This window comes from Phalacrocorax carbo, chromosome 3 (assembly GCF_963921805.1).
Source record: "Phalacrocorax carbo chromosome 3, bPhaCar2.1, whole genome shotgun sequence".
In the NCBI taxonomy this organism is placed as follows: domain Eukaryota; kingdom Metazoa; phylum Chordata; class Aves; order Suliformes; family Phalacrocoracidae; genus Phalacrocorax; species Phalacrocorax carbo.
In genome coordinates this window covers 57,294,318-57,315,367 of record NC_087515.1, presented here as the reverse complement: position 1 = coordinate 57,315,367, position 21,050 = coordinate 57,294,318, and the positions used below count along the sequence as shown (strand labels likewise).

General features: G+C 40.2%; 1 protein-coding gene across 4 annotated transcripts in view; it reads right to left on the bottom strand.

The window, feature by feature from the left end:
* The window catches only part of UST (uronyl 2-sulfotransferase), a 179,868-nt gene that overhangs the window by 90,645 nt on the left and 68,173 nt on the right, over window positions 1–21,050 (bottom strand). For all 4 annotated transcript variants that reach the window (XR_010372169.1, XM_064447003.1, XM_064447004.1 and 1 more), the window contains exons 2-3: window positions 18,667–18,710; window positions 1,827–1,982 (exon numbers count right to left, since the gene is read on the bottom strand). Coding sequence is in view for 3 of the 4 variants with exons in the window: in XM_064447003.1 (XP_064303073.1) it covers window positions 1,827–1,982; window positions 18,667–18,710 (200 nt within the window). In the remaining variant the exon portion in view is untranslated. The remainder of the gene's footprint in view (window positions 1–1,826; window positions 1,983–18,666; window positions 18,711–21,050) is intronic.

The window sequence follows — 21,050 nt, the reverse complement described above, 5'->3', positions numbered from 1 at the left end:
TGCAAAACGTAACGCAGATATTTATCCTCTGTCAGTGTACTGGTTGCATCAAATCCAAGTTGGGCCTCTCTGGAATTGACACATGCTGGACTAAAGCACAGAAGACTGTCAAGATGTCATCTTGTATCATCATGTTTAATAAAGGACAAACCACTTACCAGAGAAAGGCAGAACAGAACTGAAACGAAGTAGCTGATGAGGGTGAAAGCTGATGAACGCATCTCCCAATCAGCAATGAAACTCAATGAAGGACACAGTCAAAACAAAACCCGAAGAACCCGAAACACAAAAGCAGTCATAGACACAGAAATCCCCTATCCCATATCCACATATCCAACAGTTAAGAAAAACAAACCCTAACAAGCAGGCTCTGTAGCACAGGATAGTTTGACCCTGACCTGATGGGACTGTTCTGCAAACTCTCCAGGCTCCGTGGTGCTGCTGCTGGGATACACAGAGGGATGCTGCAGTAGCTGCAGCCCAGGGCTCTGCCCCAGGCAGGGGCAGTGGGGGGAACACTGTCCTCCCCCACAGCCTTTCACTGGTGCGTGGCACCCAGCCATGCACAGAAGCCTTTGCGCTGGCGTGGCAGCCCTGGCCAGCCGGTCCTTGCCTCAGGCTGAACTTCAGCGCCATGTGGGGTTATGTGAGCCGGCTGCTGGTGCAACCCCCAACAGCCATCTTCGAAGGGGGGAAGGTGGGACCTGCAGGAGCAATATCTGCTCCCAAATTTCCATTTGCAGAGAACTCATGTATCTAAACTAACAAAATTATGCTCATAAACAGGCTACAAATAAATCACGCCCAATCACAACACAATGCCACTGGCAGGCCCACGTCCGTATTTTGATCATCACATACATCCTTTTGTGGTTTGCAGGCTGCTATTCCTAGGAGTGATGCAGGCCATTACTGCAGCATTTACCTGATCAGCAGATCAAAATAGCAGCTGTGGTCAGTATGCGCAACAGTCGTGTGTACGGCATCTGTCTACATCCATACACTTTGGAGTCTGAGGGGTTTTATTTATTACTTGCATCAATACCTACTCATGGCTGTGATACAGAGGGCACATGGTTACCCTAAATAAAAGTGAAATTAAATAACCGGATCTTTTGCTGAATCAAAGCTGCAAAAATATGTACATACAAAAATCCCTCTACAACTTTAAGGGAACATGAAAAGCGTGTCTGGGTAAAGAAGTTTCGTGTGGTATTTCTACTTGCCGTAGTGAGGGTTGTGCGATAACACGAAAAAGGCAGATGAGCAAGAAGCTAAGATCAAGGATGTGTCAGATTATAGCAACACGGGTTAGCGTGGCCCTGGGAAACAACTTTTTCAAGCAGGTGATTACTAGAAGTGAATTAAGAAAGTGAGAAAAATCCCAACCCTGTTGGCTATTATTTATTCCTGCTCTGCTTAAAGAGAGCCAAGCTAGGTCTGAATAAGCTGGCCCGCTTATATGATAAATGGCTGTGCCCTGCAGATGCATTAATACAGGTCCTGGAAGCTGTTAGCACCTAACTTCACTTGTACTAACCCTTCCTGCCTCTCTGCTGGACTAACTGCTACGCTGACTAAATTCAAGAGCTGGCTCACTGGAGGTTAGTTTTTCTGCTTAGCTTCCACATCATGTTGCTCTTGGCTCTACCATCCATTTCTTTTATTAACTGAAGCCACTTAAAGCATGATGAGTGCTGGCTGATTACTCAGGTCAAAGTCACAGTATACCTTTTCAATACATTTTCTGCTAGCATATGCCTTCGTTTCTCAGGTTCACAAACATAATAAGAAAACAGGATCTAAGATGAGCAGGAATAACTTACCTGTTCATTTTTGGTCAGTCTTGTTTTGTTATGGATATCAGATGTAACCAGGTTGAATCCATGTTTCTCTGATAAAATTCTCAAAAGCAAAACCACAGTTCGACTCCCACACTTTCCAACTCTGTTGTAGACCACCTGGCTGGGGAAAGGAAGTACCTAAATAAAGATGGAAAAAATTGAGTCAGTATGTTGGTGGTTTTGTTTCTGTGTACCTCTGAATCACAGCATGTTTTGACTGTAAGCCAACAGATACGTACAGGAGAATTTCTAAGGCCCTACCCAGGTCAGAAGCATTCACTTCCACCAGCAAACTAGCAGCTCTTTAGAGTTCTAGTCTAAATATAATTCTACTATAAAGAATAGAAATTCTAAAGAAAACACATTCTATTTGTTTAGAATTCTATTCTAAACACATGGTTCAGGAGGTAGCAAGCTGAGATTTCCCCCTCATGATCCAGTTTAATGTAACAGTGCAGATCAGTAGCTAGAAACACTAAGCCACTACTGATGTCTTCTAGTGAAGAGATGATGGGCTTAAGCTTGCTGCTTGTAACCTCAATGCAAATAGTCAGCTCCACTTGACTGCGTCCCACACAGAGAACAGAGGAGTGAATTTGCACTACAGTTTGGCAACTCTAAGTGAAGTTAACATAACTCAAGAGGAATGCTCAAATTGCAAAACTTCAGCTTGAAAAAGAAAAATAAACCCCAAAACCACCAGTTGTATAGAGTTAAAAATTAATCAACAGTTTCAATTTCAAATGCAAACATGAATCTTCCAAAGAGACTCAGAGAACAAACCATGCCACTGGCTGGATATCTGCTTGTGGAACAAACAATGTCAGGGCCACAGGTGGCCTGGAGGCTAACTGTTACAGTCCGAACACCTCCATACAGGTGATGTTCACTAAACCTCAAAACAGACCAGCTACATCCAACCTCTCCACCAGGATTGGTCTCCAGCTCACGCTAACTCTTGCGCCATGCCCTCCTCCCTGGGAAACCAGAATAAGTAAGTAGTAATTCACAGTCTCAAGGTACATTGGATGCAGCCTTGTTTTGTTCCTGGACAATGTCCATGGACTATTCTTTCAGTAAACGGCATTCTGAAGTCACGCTATCGCCCTAGACAAGTATTTGATGTATAGCATATAGCAGCAGCATCTGATAATATAGGCCAAGAGGCTTCTATTTCCAAGCTTTTTAAATTGGCTAACATAGCCAGGAGCTCACATTTTCATCTACAGTGGTGCATATATGGCACTCACTTATGCAAAGCTCTTTTTTCTATTACGATAATGGCACAAAATGTTTCCTGACATGGGGCCTGCACCCAGGTTCCAGGCAACACATGTCCAGTGCAAGGAATAGCCCACGTGCCAAAGTAATGGTGTGTCCCAACCTATAGTTCTGCTCTTGATGCAATCACATTCTCCCAGCAGAAGGATTTCTAACATAAAAGCAGTCAGATGAGGGCCTCTGGTACTTGTCACGGTATCTGAACACTTAACAGATCTTCATCAGGGAAGCAAAATGATTCCTCAGGCAACCCTTCAGATTACTTTCATAGATGACTGCAAACTAAAACAACAACTACTACAACAAAAAATCCAGATTCCCTTAGATACAATGGGAACATACTGACATTTTGCTATCAGTGTTACACTTCCTAACCAAAAGGACATTACTATTGTTACTGGTTGCAATGTCTAGGATACCCTTCATGCAACATAAACATGGAAGCCATCACTCCCAAAATCACCCAGGGAAGGGTTCCAGGACATCACATCTGCTGGTTCAGCAGGTAAACATGAGCCTCCCAATGCTCACACAAAACCCACACAACACACCAAGTCCTACTATTTTGTAATGTTTTTATAGAGCTTTCTATGAGAAACCTAGCCCCCTTATTCCGTATCAATCTTTCCTTCAAAAGCCTTGTTTCCTATGAAATGCAAAATCACAGCCTCAATGATTAGAGCGCTCCAAAGGTGATGAATTTAACACCTCTGTGCTACAACTGTAGCTAACCTTTTCCAAAACAACTGCTAATGATGTTTGAAAGGTTAACATCTGAACACATTTTATTATGTTGATTATAATGCCAGGTACACCATAATTAAAATTTTTCTTGTGCAAGAACACACAGGAGACATATCCTGGATTGTTCCCTTTTTGATTCATTTCTTCACATAACAAAAAGCAGCATTAGTATTTGCCACAGCCCTGCAGCATTATCCACACAGCAACACTGAACTTGGGGAATGGGAGTTTCTCCTCTGCTCAGACATACACTTTTGGCATACTTTGCTGTGCAAGTATGTGAAAGTCTTCAAGAGAAATACTAAGTAGATGCTGACAAGTGCCAGTGAAGGAGCAAGAGCACATACCACATGTGTTTGCCTAGTGTCCTGGAAATGTGATAAATGATGAGAGTTTGTAGGCCTATGGAAATGTTTAAAAATGCTTCATAATTATTAACTGCTTTGATTTTCAGAGCAGAGTTGCACTTTGCAATATAGAGAGCAAAATTTTTTCTTCATTGGTACTTCATTCATTTCAAGTGGAACTTTGCTGCACCCAGATTACATTCAAGCTCTAATTAAACCCCTGACTTGATTAGTGAATAACTTTTGGTGAATCTTATTGATATCATTCTTTAAAAATGAAATAAAATTAAAGCAGGCCTTTGTCATGTCTCTAAGTACAAACAACTATTCTGACTAAAGAGACAGTTGCTACCAAGTTTGGCCAGTTCTCACCTTTGTTTCTGAAACTCACCTTCCTATGTAGCACAATTCTGTTCTGCACAGATGATAACCATGGCAACCCCCAAAAAGAAACTATAAGCAAATACTCACTGCAGACAGGAAAAAAATGAAATAAAGGGCTATTATTTTCAGACAACTTTTAGATTAAAGGAGGCCAATATATCAATGCCTTGATTCAGTAAACATCTGAATACACTTAAAGTCGGCCAAGGTTCAAGATAAATGCTACAGCTCAAAGCTCACTTCAGAAGAACATGGTCATTAACGGTAATCAAAACTTCGCTTGCAGCACTGCTGAATGTGGCTAGCTTCAGGGATGCACTGCTGAAGCTTTGCTCCTGTTTTGTCTGTTTATGCCACCATTCTGCTCACACACCTAAATGCACCGGCGGGTGTGCCCAGTACACAAAGCCATGCAGTGCACAGGCTTTTGGTACACCAGCAAGTATTTGTCTAATGTGACACTGCAAATCTGCTTTCTGCATTTTAGAAAATATCTACGTCATTTCTTAGAAGAAGAAATACTTGTTCCAGAAACCTGAGTTTGTATCAGGCAGATCCAGAAATACAAGAAACTGAAAGCTTTTTCAGAGAGGAACTTCTTTCTTTTCCCCCTCATGATACGAATATAAAAGATGGTGTCAGAGGAGGCACTTGAAAAGAAGGCTCCTATTATATTAGCAGAAACAAGATGGAAAACAGCAGTTGGAGGTTTACAAAATGCTAATTGGATTACATTTTATTTTACAACGTAGACTGACTAACTGCTGAGGTGATGCTCTGGCAACATGATATTCATGTAACAATATATACAACTCCAAAATAATTACAGAATGACTTTATTGAACACTGCATCAAAGCCCAGAGGTAATATAAACAATTCAAACATGTAATTCACTTTAGAGTTATATGAATTAGTACTTCCAGCTATAAAAAAAAAGCAAACCCACAGTATAATTACAACAGTTCTCTCCAAGGGTTTGGGAAGTTATATAACAATTTACTTGTCAGTTCAAACTGAGTTTTTTTCTTTTGTTCGATAGTTAAAGAAGATGTCAAGAACCATTGCGAATGAAATGGAGAAAAAAAGCAAGTTTATCCCAAAATGAATTTGCATTACAGATGACGACTGTCAAGCAGCTCTGCAGGGTAGGTCTGCCAGTCTCAGGTGGCCTGACAAAAGCCCAAGCTTCCATCTTCAGTGGTGGTTTTGTCTCCAGGTAAACCTTTGCACCATTTAAAAAAAAAAAAAAGGCTGGATAATTACTTGCAGTGTCAACAAAAGCCTAAATCATTCCAGTTTTACTGAGCCAAATCCAGTATAATTTTGTCCATTTGCCAAAAATTTCCCAGCCCAGGTACAAATTGCCCAGACAAATAACTCGTGTCAGATACACATGTTCCCAGAAAGCAATCCATTATCTTCACAACTTCGCAAGTAAGTGACCCCTGTCCTTAATCATGAGAGGGGCCAGAAGTGGGTACCAGAACTGGCTTCTCCTTTCTGAGCAGACACTAACCTGTGGTCAGATAGTGTTCCATGTTTATCAGGTGAATGAGGCCAACCAACACTGATAAGACTGGTAAGATCGTGAAGGTAATGAAACATTCGCTGATGCCACGCATCTCTGTATAGCATCACATCTTCCCAGTGCAACCTCTCTATTTTTTCCCGTCCAACTGAGACAGAATTATAAGAATTTTAAAAATGGCTTACTGGGTCAAAGCAATAGCCCATTTGGCTCATGAGTGGTGGAAGATGCTTGTTAGGCACCGGCAAACCTGAGTAGTGTCAGCAGTCCATTTCTCTCCAGTATCTTTCCTCCTCCTCCTCCAGTGTCCCCTGTCATGGTTCAGCCCCAGTCAGCCAACTAAACCCCATGCAGCCGCTTGCTCACTCCCCCCACCCCTGTGGGATGGGGGAGAGAATTTCAAGAGCAAAAGCAAAAAGAAGTTGTGGGTTGGGATAAGAACAGTTTAATAATTACAATAAAATAATAATGATTATGATTATTATAGTAATAACAATAATGATAATATAATGAAAAGGAAAAGGGAAAAAGGGAAAAAAATAGAAACACGAATGATACAGCTGCTCACCACCTGATGACTGACGCTGCCCATCCCTGAGCCGCAATTGCTGCTTCCCTCCCCAGGCCAGCTCCTCCCAGTTAACATACTGAGCATGACATTACATGGTATGGAATACCCCTTTGGTCAGTTTGAATCCGCTCTCTTAGCTGTGCCCCCTCCCCTCCCAGCTTCTTGTGCACCCGGCAGAGCACGGGAAGCTGGAAAAGTCCTTAACTAGTACAAGCGCTACCCAGCAACAACGAAACATCTGTGTGTTATCAACATTGTTTTCATACTAAGTCCAAAGCACAGCACTGTGCCCGCTGCAGTGAAGACAATTAACTCTATCCCAGCTAGAACCATGACACCCCCCAGGATTGCACATGTGATGTTAGAAGGCACATCCTTGCCTGTTGCCTAAAGAATTTCTTACACAACCTGCTATACTAAGAAGTTCCAGAATTTTATTACCCACCATGCATTTCATTTTTAGCTCATCTTCTACCGTTTCCAGAAAATACCTGTTCTCACATTGCGGGTTTCATGGTGACAGATCAGATAGTTGAGTCACCAGCTTTGAGATCTTCTTAGGTCCTTCAGATGCCTCTTTTTAACTCTTTTTAACAGGTTTGTCACCTGCCATGGCCTATTTACAAACTCTAAGGCCACTAAGATATACCATATTCCAAACCTGACTTCAGGAATTGCTGCACAAAATCTCATTCCAAACAAGTATCAACTTATTCTTACTCACTTTTAAAGCAATTACAACAGAGAATTGATAACACAAAGATATATCAGCAGAAAACAAGACTGAAAGATGAAAAAGCGAGATAAAATAAATTACTAGTTAGCCTCCTTCTTCCCCAGCTAAACCACACAGATCCAGTTATGCAAGATCCACCTGCACAGTGTAGTGACACTGGACAGAGGCCAGCTTTTGGAATTAACCAACTCTAAAGCAGACCAGACAGCACGATCTTCTCTATGGGTCACTGAAAATGCACTGGAAACCACAAGCCATGTAAGGGTGATGTTTGTTTGTTTTCAAAGTTTGAAAGCCATATAGCTGCAGTGGAGCACTGAAAATAAGGCAGAAGAAGAAACAGAAGATTCTTCTGTTGTATTTTCATTAAGCAACTAATTTAATTGAAAAAGGATGACTTCCCCCATGTGTCCCCCTGTGTGTCCCCTCCCCCCCCCCGCACTGCCCCAAACAATGAATTTCATCTGTTTGGCAGCTGACATATTTGGAAGAATAAGTTAAAATGTGTTCTCTAATGATTCAACATCCCTAAGTACCAAAATAAATTGAAAACATAAGCATGGAGCACAATCAGCAAAAGGAGACTGGTCGTAGACACAGTCCTCAAACTTATTAAGACTAAAGAAAAGCATTACTAGGCAGTGTCCACCAAAGTTAATGGTTCCTGACGTGTCCCACAAAACAGATCTGTAGAGCCAATATCAAAACTTCTAATGATTTTTCTGTGAAGTACTGCACCCTTACAAATATAAAAAGAGCTCAGTCCAAAGCATAGTGAAGTCTCCCTGTTACTTCTCAGATCAGGTTCTATTACAAGATACTACGGCTATGCATACAGCAAATTGAAACTATGATAATACCAATAGTTTGATAGCAACCTGGGAAAGTTACAAAGAAAAGGTCAAAGATCAAGTTTTCAAAGTTTTGGCTGCATCCTGTCAACACATTTTATTTTGCTCCTTTTATACGTTGCACCTGATTTACCTTCCTACAACAGCAGCTGACAGCTGAGCAAAACCTACATCTACAATCTACTGCACAAGATTCCCCACCAAAGAGAGTGCAGAACCAGATTTATTTCAGGTATGAGAAGAGTCAAACAGGTTGATAAAGAGCAGATGCTCTGTTCTCTCCGCAGTTTCAGGTGGTCACCGAAGTCAGGCAGCCTCTGGAGATCTGAGCAGGACTCCTGGCTGTCAACACTCCGCAACACTCACTATATGCAAGCGATGGCAGCTCCAGCTCCTCTCAGGGATGAAGCAGGTGAGAGGGAATCACCCTACCAAACAAAAAATTGCTTGGGGAGGGGGTACAACTAACACCTGCTAGATTAACTAAATCTTTTCCTTCCGCCCTTTCTTAACATAGCATACTTTTCAACCTCCTCTTCATTCTTAGAATCACAGAATGGTTTGGGTTGGAAGGGACCTTTACAGGTCGTCTAGTCCGACCCCCCTGCAGTGAGCAGGGACATCTTCAACTAGATCAGGTTGCTCAGAGCCCCGCCCAGCCTGACCTTGAATGTGTCTAGGGACGGGGCATCCACCACCTCTCTGGGCAACCTGTGCCAGTGTTCCATCGACACCAATCAGTGTTTCACCCTCTTGCTTTCCTCTGCAGTTCACAACTTGTTCACCTCTTCCGGGACCAAAATTAGATACAGTGCTTTACCTTGTCACCCTAGTGCCAAAGAGAACTGAACAGTTACCCTTCATATCTTGCAGACATCCACTGTAAATACATCTCAGGATGGCATTTATCAAGAATCAAAGCATATGGGAGTGTTGCTGGTATAGAGAGGGGTGCAGAACATAAAGCCATCACTCTTTCTTCTTTACCCTACATGAGTGTATGCGGATTAAAACAGAAAAAGAACAGGAAGACCCTCATAAGTTTTCTTGTGAAAAGCAGTATTTTCATCTCTAACTTCTAAAGGTCATCACATTGTGGAAGTTGACTTACTGGTATGCACCTATGTCATAACAAGAGGAAGGAGATAAATTGTGTAAGGACATAGTGCACTGACACTGGTATTCCTTCAGGGAACTAGCACAATTTCATGAAGGTGAAGAATTTTGGTGTCACTTCAATTACCCAGTTTTTCACTGGAAGGTTTTCCATGTAATACCAAAAACCCCTTAAGCTGCAGAATTTGTGCAAGCCAGATTTTAACTCCAGAGTAGCTTCACATTATATGTATATATATCTTGGATCTGTAAAGTTTAAAACTGCTGTTTTTCCTCCTGAACCCAGGGTTTTGTACTCCCTGTGATGTGCTCAGAACACCCTGGCACAGTTATTCTCTGTTTAAGTAGTAAATCCTATCACATCCAACCTACATGTTTATATTGGATAGTTAAAAAATGAGAGATATTAAGTAGCTAAGCCTGGTTTTAAAACTTTTTATAATACATCATGGCACTGGTGTTCCCCCAAGTAACATAACTACTTTACAGTAGTTTCTCTCCTTCCAATGCAATATTCACGAATTCACACCGGGAGCCAATAATATTGGATTTGAATGTGGTGAGTGGTAGACTAAATAATTTATTCCTCTGTATGCGCTTGTCTTTCCTCACATTAAGGTTTAAAACTTTTGTACCTACTGTGGTTGACTATCTATTAGGCTGCAGCTAGTGCAACAACTCATGGTTTCACCAGTGCCAAGGATCTGTCACACTGTGTTTCAGTTTGCCCTCCTGCCCTTCACTTTAGGGCCCCTTTAGTAGTTTCACATTTTATTTTAATGTCTCCAGCATGCTTGTCTTTTCCACTGCACTTAGTGCAGGCACTTTGTAAGTCAATTGCAGTATGAAATAAAGGTTGTTTATAGCCATAACTGGATATTAATTTGTAAAACAGGCCAGTTCTGCTGGACTCTAACCCACACACGCGTTAGTGACGAGCTGACTCCAAGGTGCTCTTGCTCCACATGCTCAGAGCAACTCAAAGGGACTGAATTTCCATCACAGCTTCTGCAGGTTATGGATTCAAATCTAGTTCATGACAACGTGTTACCACCTAGAAGGAACAACACCAAGAGGCACCTACAGGAAGGACAATGTGCTGCTGGCCAACTCTTCCAGCAGGGCCAGTACACAGCCAAAATCCCAGTGTCATCTGAAATTACTCAAAGGCCCAGGATACCTCCCCCAATTGACCATGGTCCATGGCTGAGTCACAAGTAGATCCTGTAGTGTTGGAGATGCCACCTGTTGGAGGCAACAATGGTTGAGGCCCAGCATCAAACGTTCCCATTTCACCCTTCTGCAATCTGAAATTATTAATCTGGCTTGCTCAGGAAAACAAACCTTATTCCTGCTGACCAATGCAGGACTCCTTTCCATTTCAATGGAGGGAGCTTCTCTCTGCATCTACTCAAAATCCCCAATGGCGCCACTGCAGCAAAGGTCTCCACACTCCCCCAGGATGCTGGGGTGTCACAGATGCTGTCCTGAGAATTACCTATTCATACCCACACTGCCCCGTCCTTACATTACTAGCCCAAACTCCTCCTTCACCTGACTTACCATGATACCACCACTCTCACACAGACCCCTTCAGCCCAGGCAAGACACCCTGTCCTGTTTGCCTGATGCTCTGACTCTACTGTTGACCACTCATAGGTGAGTTCACAATCTCATTTTTGATTAAAGCTCACAGCCCTTATTAGAGTACTTCACCACTGTTTACTGTGTCCTGAACAACACTTTATAGTTTTGTAAAGCCTGAGTAGAAAAATGCCAGGACCTACCAGCTTGTCTTCAAAATCATGAGGCTTTCAAAATAATACTAGAATTTTTACTTGGTGTTTTTTCCAGTTTTACAAGCCTCCACAGCATCCCAAGTTCCAGGTTTTCAAGGTTTTTTTCTTCAAACATTGTAGCTAGGAAAAAAAACCTTTTTTTTCAGGTCAGCTGAGATTCCTTCAGAACTACTTAATGGTTACAATTCAGGATTTAAGAACAGCATCAACAAATATAAGACTCATGGTAAGATCATTACTGTTACTCAACTGGGTCAGAAGGCTTAGCAACATCAACCAAATCAGTTTGTCACTTTCAAAAGATATCCTGTCATGCTACCCCTATCCAGAATGGCAGAGTTTTTCCACTGAAGGTTTAGGTCATCCACCGCACCTGTAATTCCACTTCAGTATTATAACCCAGCACTTCCTAATAAAAAGATAACAAAGGTGGCCCTGATTGAGTGAGTATGATTGAGTGGTTATGACTTCCTCCTGTGCTATGTTAGTTTATGAATACTTTCCTATCATGGAAAGAAGCAGAAGAAGGAGGGGAATGTATCGGACAGCTGGAAATTTAAAACTGTAATCTGTAGGAGACATTCATATGCTGTGAAATAATTTGCATGGATGCTTGGCAGGTAAACAAAAATAAACTCAGAACGGATTATGTCCTAAATTTCAGTGAAAGTACAGAGCTCTGCTAGCTTCAGAAGTGGGGGCACTAATGCCTTGGATGGTATTTTAGCTATGGTATGCGACGTAGAACAAAACCTACAGGTTGTAAAATTGGTGATATCAGAATTTTTCTATTTTGTGTAAGAGTGGATAAGCTGCTGTGTTAATGCCAGAGGCAAGCAAAATTCACCTTAAACTACGTACATAGCCTGACAAGTACAAACCAAAAGATGAGATACTTTCCCAGCATCTTTGAAATTACATGGATGAAAACTACAGACTACTGTCATTCACAAAACCTGCATCCCTCTTGTCTCTCAAAGTCTTTCAAAATTGAGAGGCTGAAAATGTCAGGTTTAGTAAAAAGCTAATTCATCACTGTTGAAAATTTGCAGGATGTCAGCATGCACAGCATCCCTCTTCCTGTGACAGGCAATCTGGCTTTAATTACCCAAGTCTCTGAACTGTCCATTAATGATCAGTCAGGCTCCCCATAGCAACACCTTTCTGATATACTATAAACTGAAGAAGTGTTGAAAAAAAAAAAAAGTAATAATCTTATCTAGTTTGGTAAGTAACAGAATAAAATTATTTGTTGTCCTGAAGATTCTTGATCAGTAAATTAATATGAATTTAAAAAACCAGAAATTAGTATTCCAGTACTGTGCAAATATTTTTATGAGCCAGTTCAGACTTAACAGTACAGATTCAGTTCTAGCTTTTGGCAATATTTTACTTTTTGGTAATACCAGTGTGCTATATCATTCACCACCTGTAGCTTCAGCAGGATTCCAACCAATTATGAACAACAGACAATGGGAAAATCTTCTGGAAACATCAGATTTTTTTTCAGATTCCCTTGGGATACTGTCATTTATAAGGAAGGAGAACACAATTTAAAAAGAACATAAAATAATTACTCTCAATATTTCTACAATTATTTTACACCAACTTTAATAAACTGAGGGAAGTGGAGAAATATTTTGTGTTTTTTAAAATCACAGTATTTTATTGACTGTACTAGGCTCAAAAGCTCAGTTTTACAGTAAAACAGTACTTCAAACTATAAAGGGGATCTTTGTAGTTAAGCCACTTACTGAATTATCTTTTAATACTTTGATTTTATCAGCCAGGTATTGAGTCTGGTAACCACAGGCAGTTGCTTACTCTATTTCAGCATTTCTTAATTATCACCGTTTTTGCTAGCTGAAAACTTTCACATTGCACAATCTCTCATAAACAACCCTTCATTCTACATGCAGGATAGGGTGCTTTTAATCACTGAAATCTCCTTCCGCGCTGCCCTAGATGAATTGCTTCAAAGATTATCCACCATTTGTTTTCAAAGAGCTAAAGAGAATTTCAACTCTATCAAAAATCACACAACACTACTATTCATGCTCTTAATATCCCTAATAATCATGTACCTAAAAGGAAACAAATCTTGCTTGTTTTCTGGTGGTGTTTTTGTTTTGTTTTTGTTTTTTGTTTTTTGTTTTTTTTAAATCAAGCACTTCATCCCTAACAAATCAATCACTTAAGAGTGTAGTGTGATGGACGGGTGAAACCATGTTCTCAAAAAAGATGGGTAAAACTAAAACACAAGTTCAAATGAAACAGGAAGTACCCACTGTAAAAAAAGAAGCAAGAGAAGAATGCACAGCTCTTGGCTGTTATCTTAGCACTGTTATCAAAAGAATTGGGAAAAATAAAGCTGACACAAACCTGATGAACATAAAACCTCAGTGTAACGGGGCAATGCTGCCATCAACTTTTAGTAAGATTTAAAGTAAAATAAAACAACAACAAAAAAATCTGCTCGGCAATGGAGGGTGACAAGGACTGGGTATGGTACGTACCAAAGACCACTCAAGGATTCTGCTATCTTTCCCCATAGTCTCGATCCATAAGGAAAATATGAACAATTATCACATAAATACTAGGCAAGAACAGTGAAAAGGGTATTTATCCACTTCCCAGCTTCAAACCGATAACTAACAGATCACACTTACTTTGTGTTTGCATTTTATTTCTTTCCTTTTTGACCTCATCCTGACACACATCCATTTTTGCATTCACTTAAAGCTTTGAAGCACTGTCACACACATGCTAAGCATAGGGCTTTGCTGACACCTAAACAACTGCCAAAAGACATTGGGTCCATGACAGGTACCCCATGGGAAAACTGTCAAGAAGAGAATAGACGACCTGAATGTAATTTATCTGTCATCTATGCACACAGCTCCTTTACAGATATATATCAGCTGCACCAAAAGAGGGACGTATCCTGATGCTTGTGCCAACTTCTCAGTGGAAAAGCTATCAGACCTACTGTTGTTATTGATTGAGAAAGATCGCATTGTTCGTCCTCAAAGGTCAGCTTCACTGTCTTGGATAGAGAAAAAAATCTCAGGAAGTTTTTGCTAAGGAAATAGCTAGCCTGAATACTGGAACAAAATACACATGTTTTATTCGCTGAAATGCTCAGATATGAAATATATCAACTGAACACCATCAGTCACTAATGCACATCAATTTCACAAGTGTTTTTTAAAAACAGGCTAGCATCATCTATAGTCATCACTTAGACTACAAGCTACAGAGAAAGGATAAACAAATGATCACTTTACCAAAACCTTAAAATTGATATTTTCAGATGTGTATAAAAAAAAAACCCCAGAAGGTAGTGAGATAGACATTTGAACTAGGAAATTCAAGTGCTTTAACTTGAAGAGTTAATTTTTACTGACAGAGTAGGAGGTTATGTTTGGCTAAACTATATTCCCTTTTTATCTGTCACATACTAACACCAGCAAGACCAGAGGTGTGCTAGGGTTACTGGAGGTTGCATCTACCTGCAGAGAAGCACACACAGATGTGTCTTAGAACTTGTGAAAATCTAGGATTAGTCAATCTCTGGTCAAGTCTTTGGTGCCTAAGGACCAAAGAAGACCAGCCTAGGCCAGCCACATTACCTTCATGCCACTGGCATGGTAACCTTCAGACTGCTGGCAAGGGTAACCACTGCTAATCTTTAACAGTCAAGTAAACCTTTACTAGGGAAAAACTTGAAAAGCTGGCTCAACTTCCCTTAAAGGGAAAACCAGAACCACACCAGCAATGTTCATGTACAGAAGTGAGCAAAGCTTTCCTTCCCTGCCTGCACTCAGAAAATTGCTGCTGTCACCTTTATTAAAAAACAAACAAACAAACAAAAAACCCGACCAAAACAAACACAAAACCCAAACACAAAAACCCCCATCCACAACAGCCCAGTACCCTGATCTCCTGAAACATGATGATGATATTCCTTATTCAGAGAACAAGTGCTATTTTCAGTCCTTCCCCTGGGAGAAAAACCACATAATATTTAAAAAAAAAAACCCAAATGGATGTTTTGGCACCTAGCCATGATGAAAAGCCAAAAGAGCTACAGTCTGGTGCATATCAACTGTTGGTGGCCTTCCACTACAGTTAACTACATACTGTTGATAGTAGCTATCAGTCATTTCAACCCCAGGTTCATTATCTCAGTTTCTAGTTTTTAAGCATTTTTAGAGACATACATAAAATTAGAATCCTTTTGATTCTAAAACTTACTTCCTAAACCTACCAAATCCCCCTGTCATGTTTTCATTTCATTCAGGGCATGCCATAATTCCCTCTGATGAATACAGCGGGCATTAGGAAAACGTTGGAGAGCTTCACATCCACATAGGACTGACCACAGCTGAATGCAGCAGGGCAAAGGTATGCTTTCCAGGGTAACTGACTGCCAGGATTGAAAGAAACAGATCAAGGGCTTTTTCATCTGTGCATTACATGTGCTACTAAAGAAAGGTGCATCATGTCATCCATGCATTGTGAAGATCACAACTGAAAATACTATTTGTAACGAAATATTTAAAATCTGGGACTCGGGATTTATTTCTTCTGACACCTTTTTATACGTCAAATTAAACCATTCATTGACCTTAACCATCTATTCATTTAAATGTAGACAGTTATCTAGCCAAATGAATAGAGGCTACCTGAAAGATAATGACAATTACAGTGAATTTAGTTTCACTCACATAGGCAGAGCTCACAGTTCAGAGCTTAAACTGTAGGAGGCAAAATATTTGTACTTAGTCAATAATGCAATGCGTGAGATTTACAAAGCAAGTATGTCTCTGTGCAAAACATGACCCTAAGCAAATTCCAGGAATTATCTCCCCTTTTACCAATCCCCACCCATATTTTGATTAGAAGAATGAAAAACAGAGCAAAAAAAAGCCACCCGAGAACAAGCAGGCTTGTCCACATGTTGTCCAAGGGATGATCAAGATGTGTGCATCCATATTTTATCAGTGTTTCTAGTCACAGGCAAGTACTTCAAAAAGCAAAATACCTGTAACTTACAAGCCTATAGCCTGTTATCCCACTGAGCTATTCACCAAGCTTTCAGGAGTGGGGATGATTGCAGAGGAAGCACAAAAACTTTACTGACTGTAAGCAGCTAATCAGAGAGTACCTACACAATCAATCAGCTGGCCTTGCTACAGACAGCTGAGCTGCAGCTGAATGAAGCTGTGTCAACAGAGCCCAAAATTACATGTTTAGATAGGCAAAAGAAATTTTTGTCATGTAAACAGGAAAGCGTCTGGGTTGGATAAATCTGTCCAACTGCTACTGCCCATTGGAGGATAGCTCTCATCCACAGCAGCGTTAATTGGTAACACAATTCCTGAAGTAAAAGGACCAAAATCTGAATAAAGTTTTCAAGGTTAAAAATTCTTCTCTAAAGATTACTGCCTCTTCCTTACTGGCACAGCTACGCATTTCTGAATGCTAATGAAAGCATGAAAAATACAGGTCCAGAATAGCATTGCTTTAGTCTTCTGAGCTGGGTGTTCACTGTGGAGACCTGACAAACATAATGCTTTACTCCATGCAAGCTGTTGTACTTCTGGGGAAGAGAAGCAGATGGTACCCAAATAACAAAAATACATCTTTCAAGAGCACAAGAGGGTACTAGATAAGTTAGTAATGATGAACTTAACAGGTTGATTTTGTCAATTCTGTCTACAGGCATTTGGTTTTGTACTATGTATGCAGAAAAAGTGAGTAATTTGTTTTGAGAGGAAGATAATCAGATGTACATCATCCCACTAAGTGAGCTGTCTAAACTTTAAAACTAACAAATTTCCACATATCAGTTGAAAATTACAGTTCTCATGTGCGCACAGAGTTCGCAGCAAAAAGGTGAAGAAACCCAGATTATTGTAGCTTGTTTTCATTGATAACTAAGCTATGTTGAATCGCATTCCACATTACCCGTCTTATGCTGACCAAAAGCCAACTCTTTGACCACGCTGATGCACACATGTGGTTGGGCATTTAAACTCAAGGCCTGGTGGCTCAAGCTTTGATTTCATGGTCAGTCTGAACAGAGATGAGCAAGGACTATCATCAGAGAGAGTGGCTCTTCACCCCCACCCCATCTCCAACTACTCACTCTCACCTGTTGCACCAGCCCATTCATGGTGGGCGACACCAGAAAAATAATGTGTCTGAAAACAAAACTAAGACAGACACATTTTCAGGTAACTGCTCTAGTTCACCCACATCAGGTCAGCGGGAATCCTGCACTGCTGAGACAAAAACAACCCTTTCATCAGAAGGCTCTACTTTTTGGCCAGAAGTTACCCTTTCATGGGGACTTCTTAAAACAGGTAAAATTTCTACTTAAATACCAGTAGGGCTTGCTTATGAAAGCATTCAGGCATGTAAGTTCCGTTAAAACAATACTACTTGAAAAGTTTAATATTAAAGAAAGCCATAGACTATATTATCTACATTAATATATAATCTATAGAATTAGGAGTTCATATACATAATCACAGTATCTCCACCCCCTTTTCTGCTCTGGTTTTGTACAAGTAACAGTGAGAATTCTGCACAATTTGGAAAGGAAACTTTCAGAAAAGCTGGACCTTCAAGTGTTGCAACTGCACAGAATAAAGATTTCAAAACCACGGTTAGTTCTACCCGAATACCTCAATAAGATACTACACTGTACCCACAGAAGTAAAGTGAGTCTGGAGAAATTAGAACATGGCAAGAGAACCAGTTTTTTTGTTGTGGTTGTTTTGGTTTTTTTTTTTCTTGTTGTTTTTGAGTTACAATAATATTCTTGTCTGGAAAGACAGAAACAGGATAGTACCAAACCACGTTTTAAAGAAGAATCCAACACAAGGTAAAACAAAACAAAAAAGAGACCCTAAATGCCTGTGCTTCCACGTCTTTCCCTTGAAGAAACCATCACAATGCTGGTCCTCACCTGAAATGTCATGAGATGCTATGATGACGATGAGGGAAAAGTCAATGCTGCACAGTCACATGTGATGGGAACAGCGTACCCTATCCCTATAAAAGGACTCATTATGCATATTCATTAAATATCTTACTGCTCTGCTTGAAAGCATTGCTCGTGTTCTAGGAACTGCTGCCAGCAAAAAGGCCATCTTCACTTGCCTTATTAGCTCCAACAGCAGTCTTATTTTTGCACAAATGTGCTGACAGACAAAATGTCACTAAAATCCTGTTTCCCCTTGACTCAATGACAAAAATTCCATTAGTTTAACCACAGAGATTTAACCCATGTTGCTTACAAATGCCTGAAAACACTGGGGGGGGAAGTCAGAATGGCCAAGTGCTGCTGATATAAACTCAGAGTTGCTTTGCACACAAGCAAGCATACAATTAGTTAAAAATCAAAACAAAAAAAGCCAAGAAGAAAGCAAATGCAAAATAACAGCAGCTCACCTTTTGAGGGGGTGGTCCGTGGTCATCCAAATAAGTGGAATTTCCTAAAAAAAGAAGAAGGATGGAGATTAAGTCATCTACTGCAACTTCAAAACTTGCCAATTCATGGAACCAGTGTATCTCTATCCCACTTTTTCTGTGGTGCCAAATAAGGAAAATAAATACCTTCTCCATTATTTTTTAATTAACAGAACTAATTTGTTTTGGCTACATTTGTAATAAAAGATTAGATGCACATTGCCATTTTAGCAAAAAACTAAATGGGCCAAGGCAGCTCTAATTAAATAATCACAGCATTCAATGATTTGCATGACAAAAACTATCAGCTGCATCCTTGTACATTTTAAGCAAGTGAGCAGTTAACCTCAAAGTGATTTCTTAAATAATAAAGTATCAAAGGCCTTCATCAGATTTTGGTCTGATGGAGCTGACAAGCATTCACTTCTCTCTCTTCTAACATGGATTTTCCCCGATCTCCAAGTTACTTTTTTGTTCCCAAACAGACTCAATTGAATGGGAATTGTATTCTGATGTAATTACACTTGCCCTTTCATGATGCTCTTCTAATTCAGATGAAAAGCTTCAGGAAAAAAAACCACGCAGAAAAGCTTCTAGAATTTCTAAGTACTCCCTTCTTAGTTAGCTACAATCAAAAAGGCAACAATGTCAGACTTTTTACCTGTTACACACACACACTAATATATATGATATGCCCTCCAACACACCCCCATAGGCTGTCTTCCCTGGAACCGTCCTTCCTGAACCCTTCTCCTGAAGGGTTAATCAGGACGTTTCCCAACACGTCCCAGCAGAAGATGAAACCTTGCAGCAAGCCTAAAAGTTCCCCTTGTGCCATACAGCCTCTCCTCTTAGTCATCCTCCTACCAAAGACAACAAAAATACCTCTGCTCTAACCTTACATCAGTACAGAGTATGAGAATCATTTTTACAACCGCTTACTAGATACCCGAACATCACATGGAGCACAATTGTAAAAACCATGTTCCACTCAAGAGCATCTCCGTTCCTGGGGTGTTCAATGGGCAGCAGGTACTGCCTCTGGGGCAACACAGGCCAGTGGAAGTAAAACATAATTCAGCACCAAAGAGCTCTTCTCCTGTCCATCTGGCCAAAAGGACACCATGTCACATCAGGTTTCGGAGTGCCAGAAAAACCAGAGATTTCCTCATCCAGGAAGCAGGAAGGAGAATTTTGTGTGGGAGCGTGATGAACTTCCATGTACAATAAAAAGTCAGGATTACTTTGCAGAAGTATTTTGCTTTCTGTTTTTTATATGCTTTTCTAATAGAAGTTATGAAGTTATGAAGACTTGAGTCAAAAGGCTTCCAACTCATCTAAAGGTAAGTCCCTATTGCCCAAACTCATTCTTTTACAGGCGCACATACATTGATCTTGCAAGAGTTTCCGCAACTACAAAAGCCTGAACAGTAACTTTTCAATGGTCATGTGAAATAATGAATCATCTTCTGAAGCATACCAGAAACACATCTTTCTATACGTTTACCAAATACCCATCCTTCAAAACAATGTAGCTGATTATGTTAATGCCATAGATAATATGGCTGATTGCCTACATTCAGGATCATTTCTATTATCCATTCCTCTGGCACTATCCTAATTGCCAGGGAAGTAACTCAGTTCCCAGGCTGCTAACAGAGTTGGGTATGGCTTTCCAATAAAGTAGTTATTCCATACACAGTGAGATGGACTTGAAAAGAAGCATTTCAGGAAAACCCTGAGTTACACCTGGGAGGCAAGCAGGCAAAGCTCTGTTAGTGCCTCTCCCTTCACACTCATTCAGGATTTAACTTTCTTGTAGGATCAGGCTAAGTAGTTCATAGCAACTTCCTCCTCTTCCTAATCAAGCTGAAAGGCTGCCACTGTTTTTGATAAAAATAATTCTTACGGTTTTCTCATTGTGTCAGGAAAATTGTTTCATTTTGATCCATGCTAAAACAAACGATGCTTGCTAAAAAGCACTTTTGTTGTCTAAACAAGTTAACACACTAAAATTGCCAGAAACATCATATGAAAAGTACTAACTTGTTAAAAAGAGTAACAAAACTTTGAGTTTTATAATTGATATTAAGGATACATTAAAAGTCACGTACATTTGTGTTTCCCCGAAACATAGGCAGTTTATGCTTATCCAAATAACAAGGAATATTAACTACATATATATTAACTATATCTTAGTAGTCACGTATTATGGCCCATTTTGCTGTAGAAGAGGATTTAAATTACCGCCTTCTGTTGAGAAAATAGATCATTACAGGCATAGTTTGTACAGTGTCTTACAGAGCAGCATCAAGAGTGTCTGAGCTATATTACGGAAACCTTTTTGATATATTCTTAATTATAAA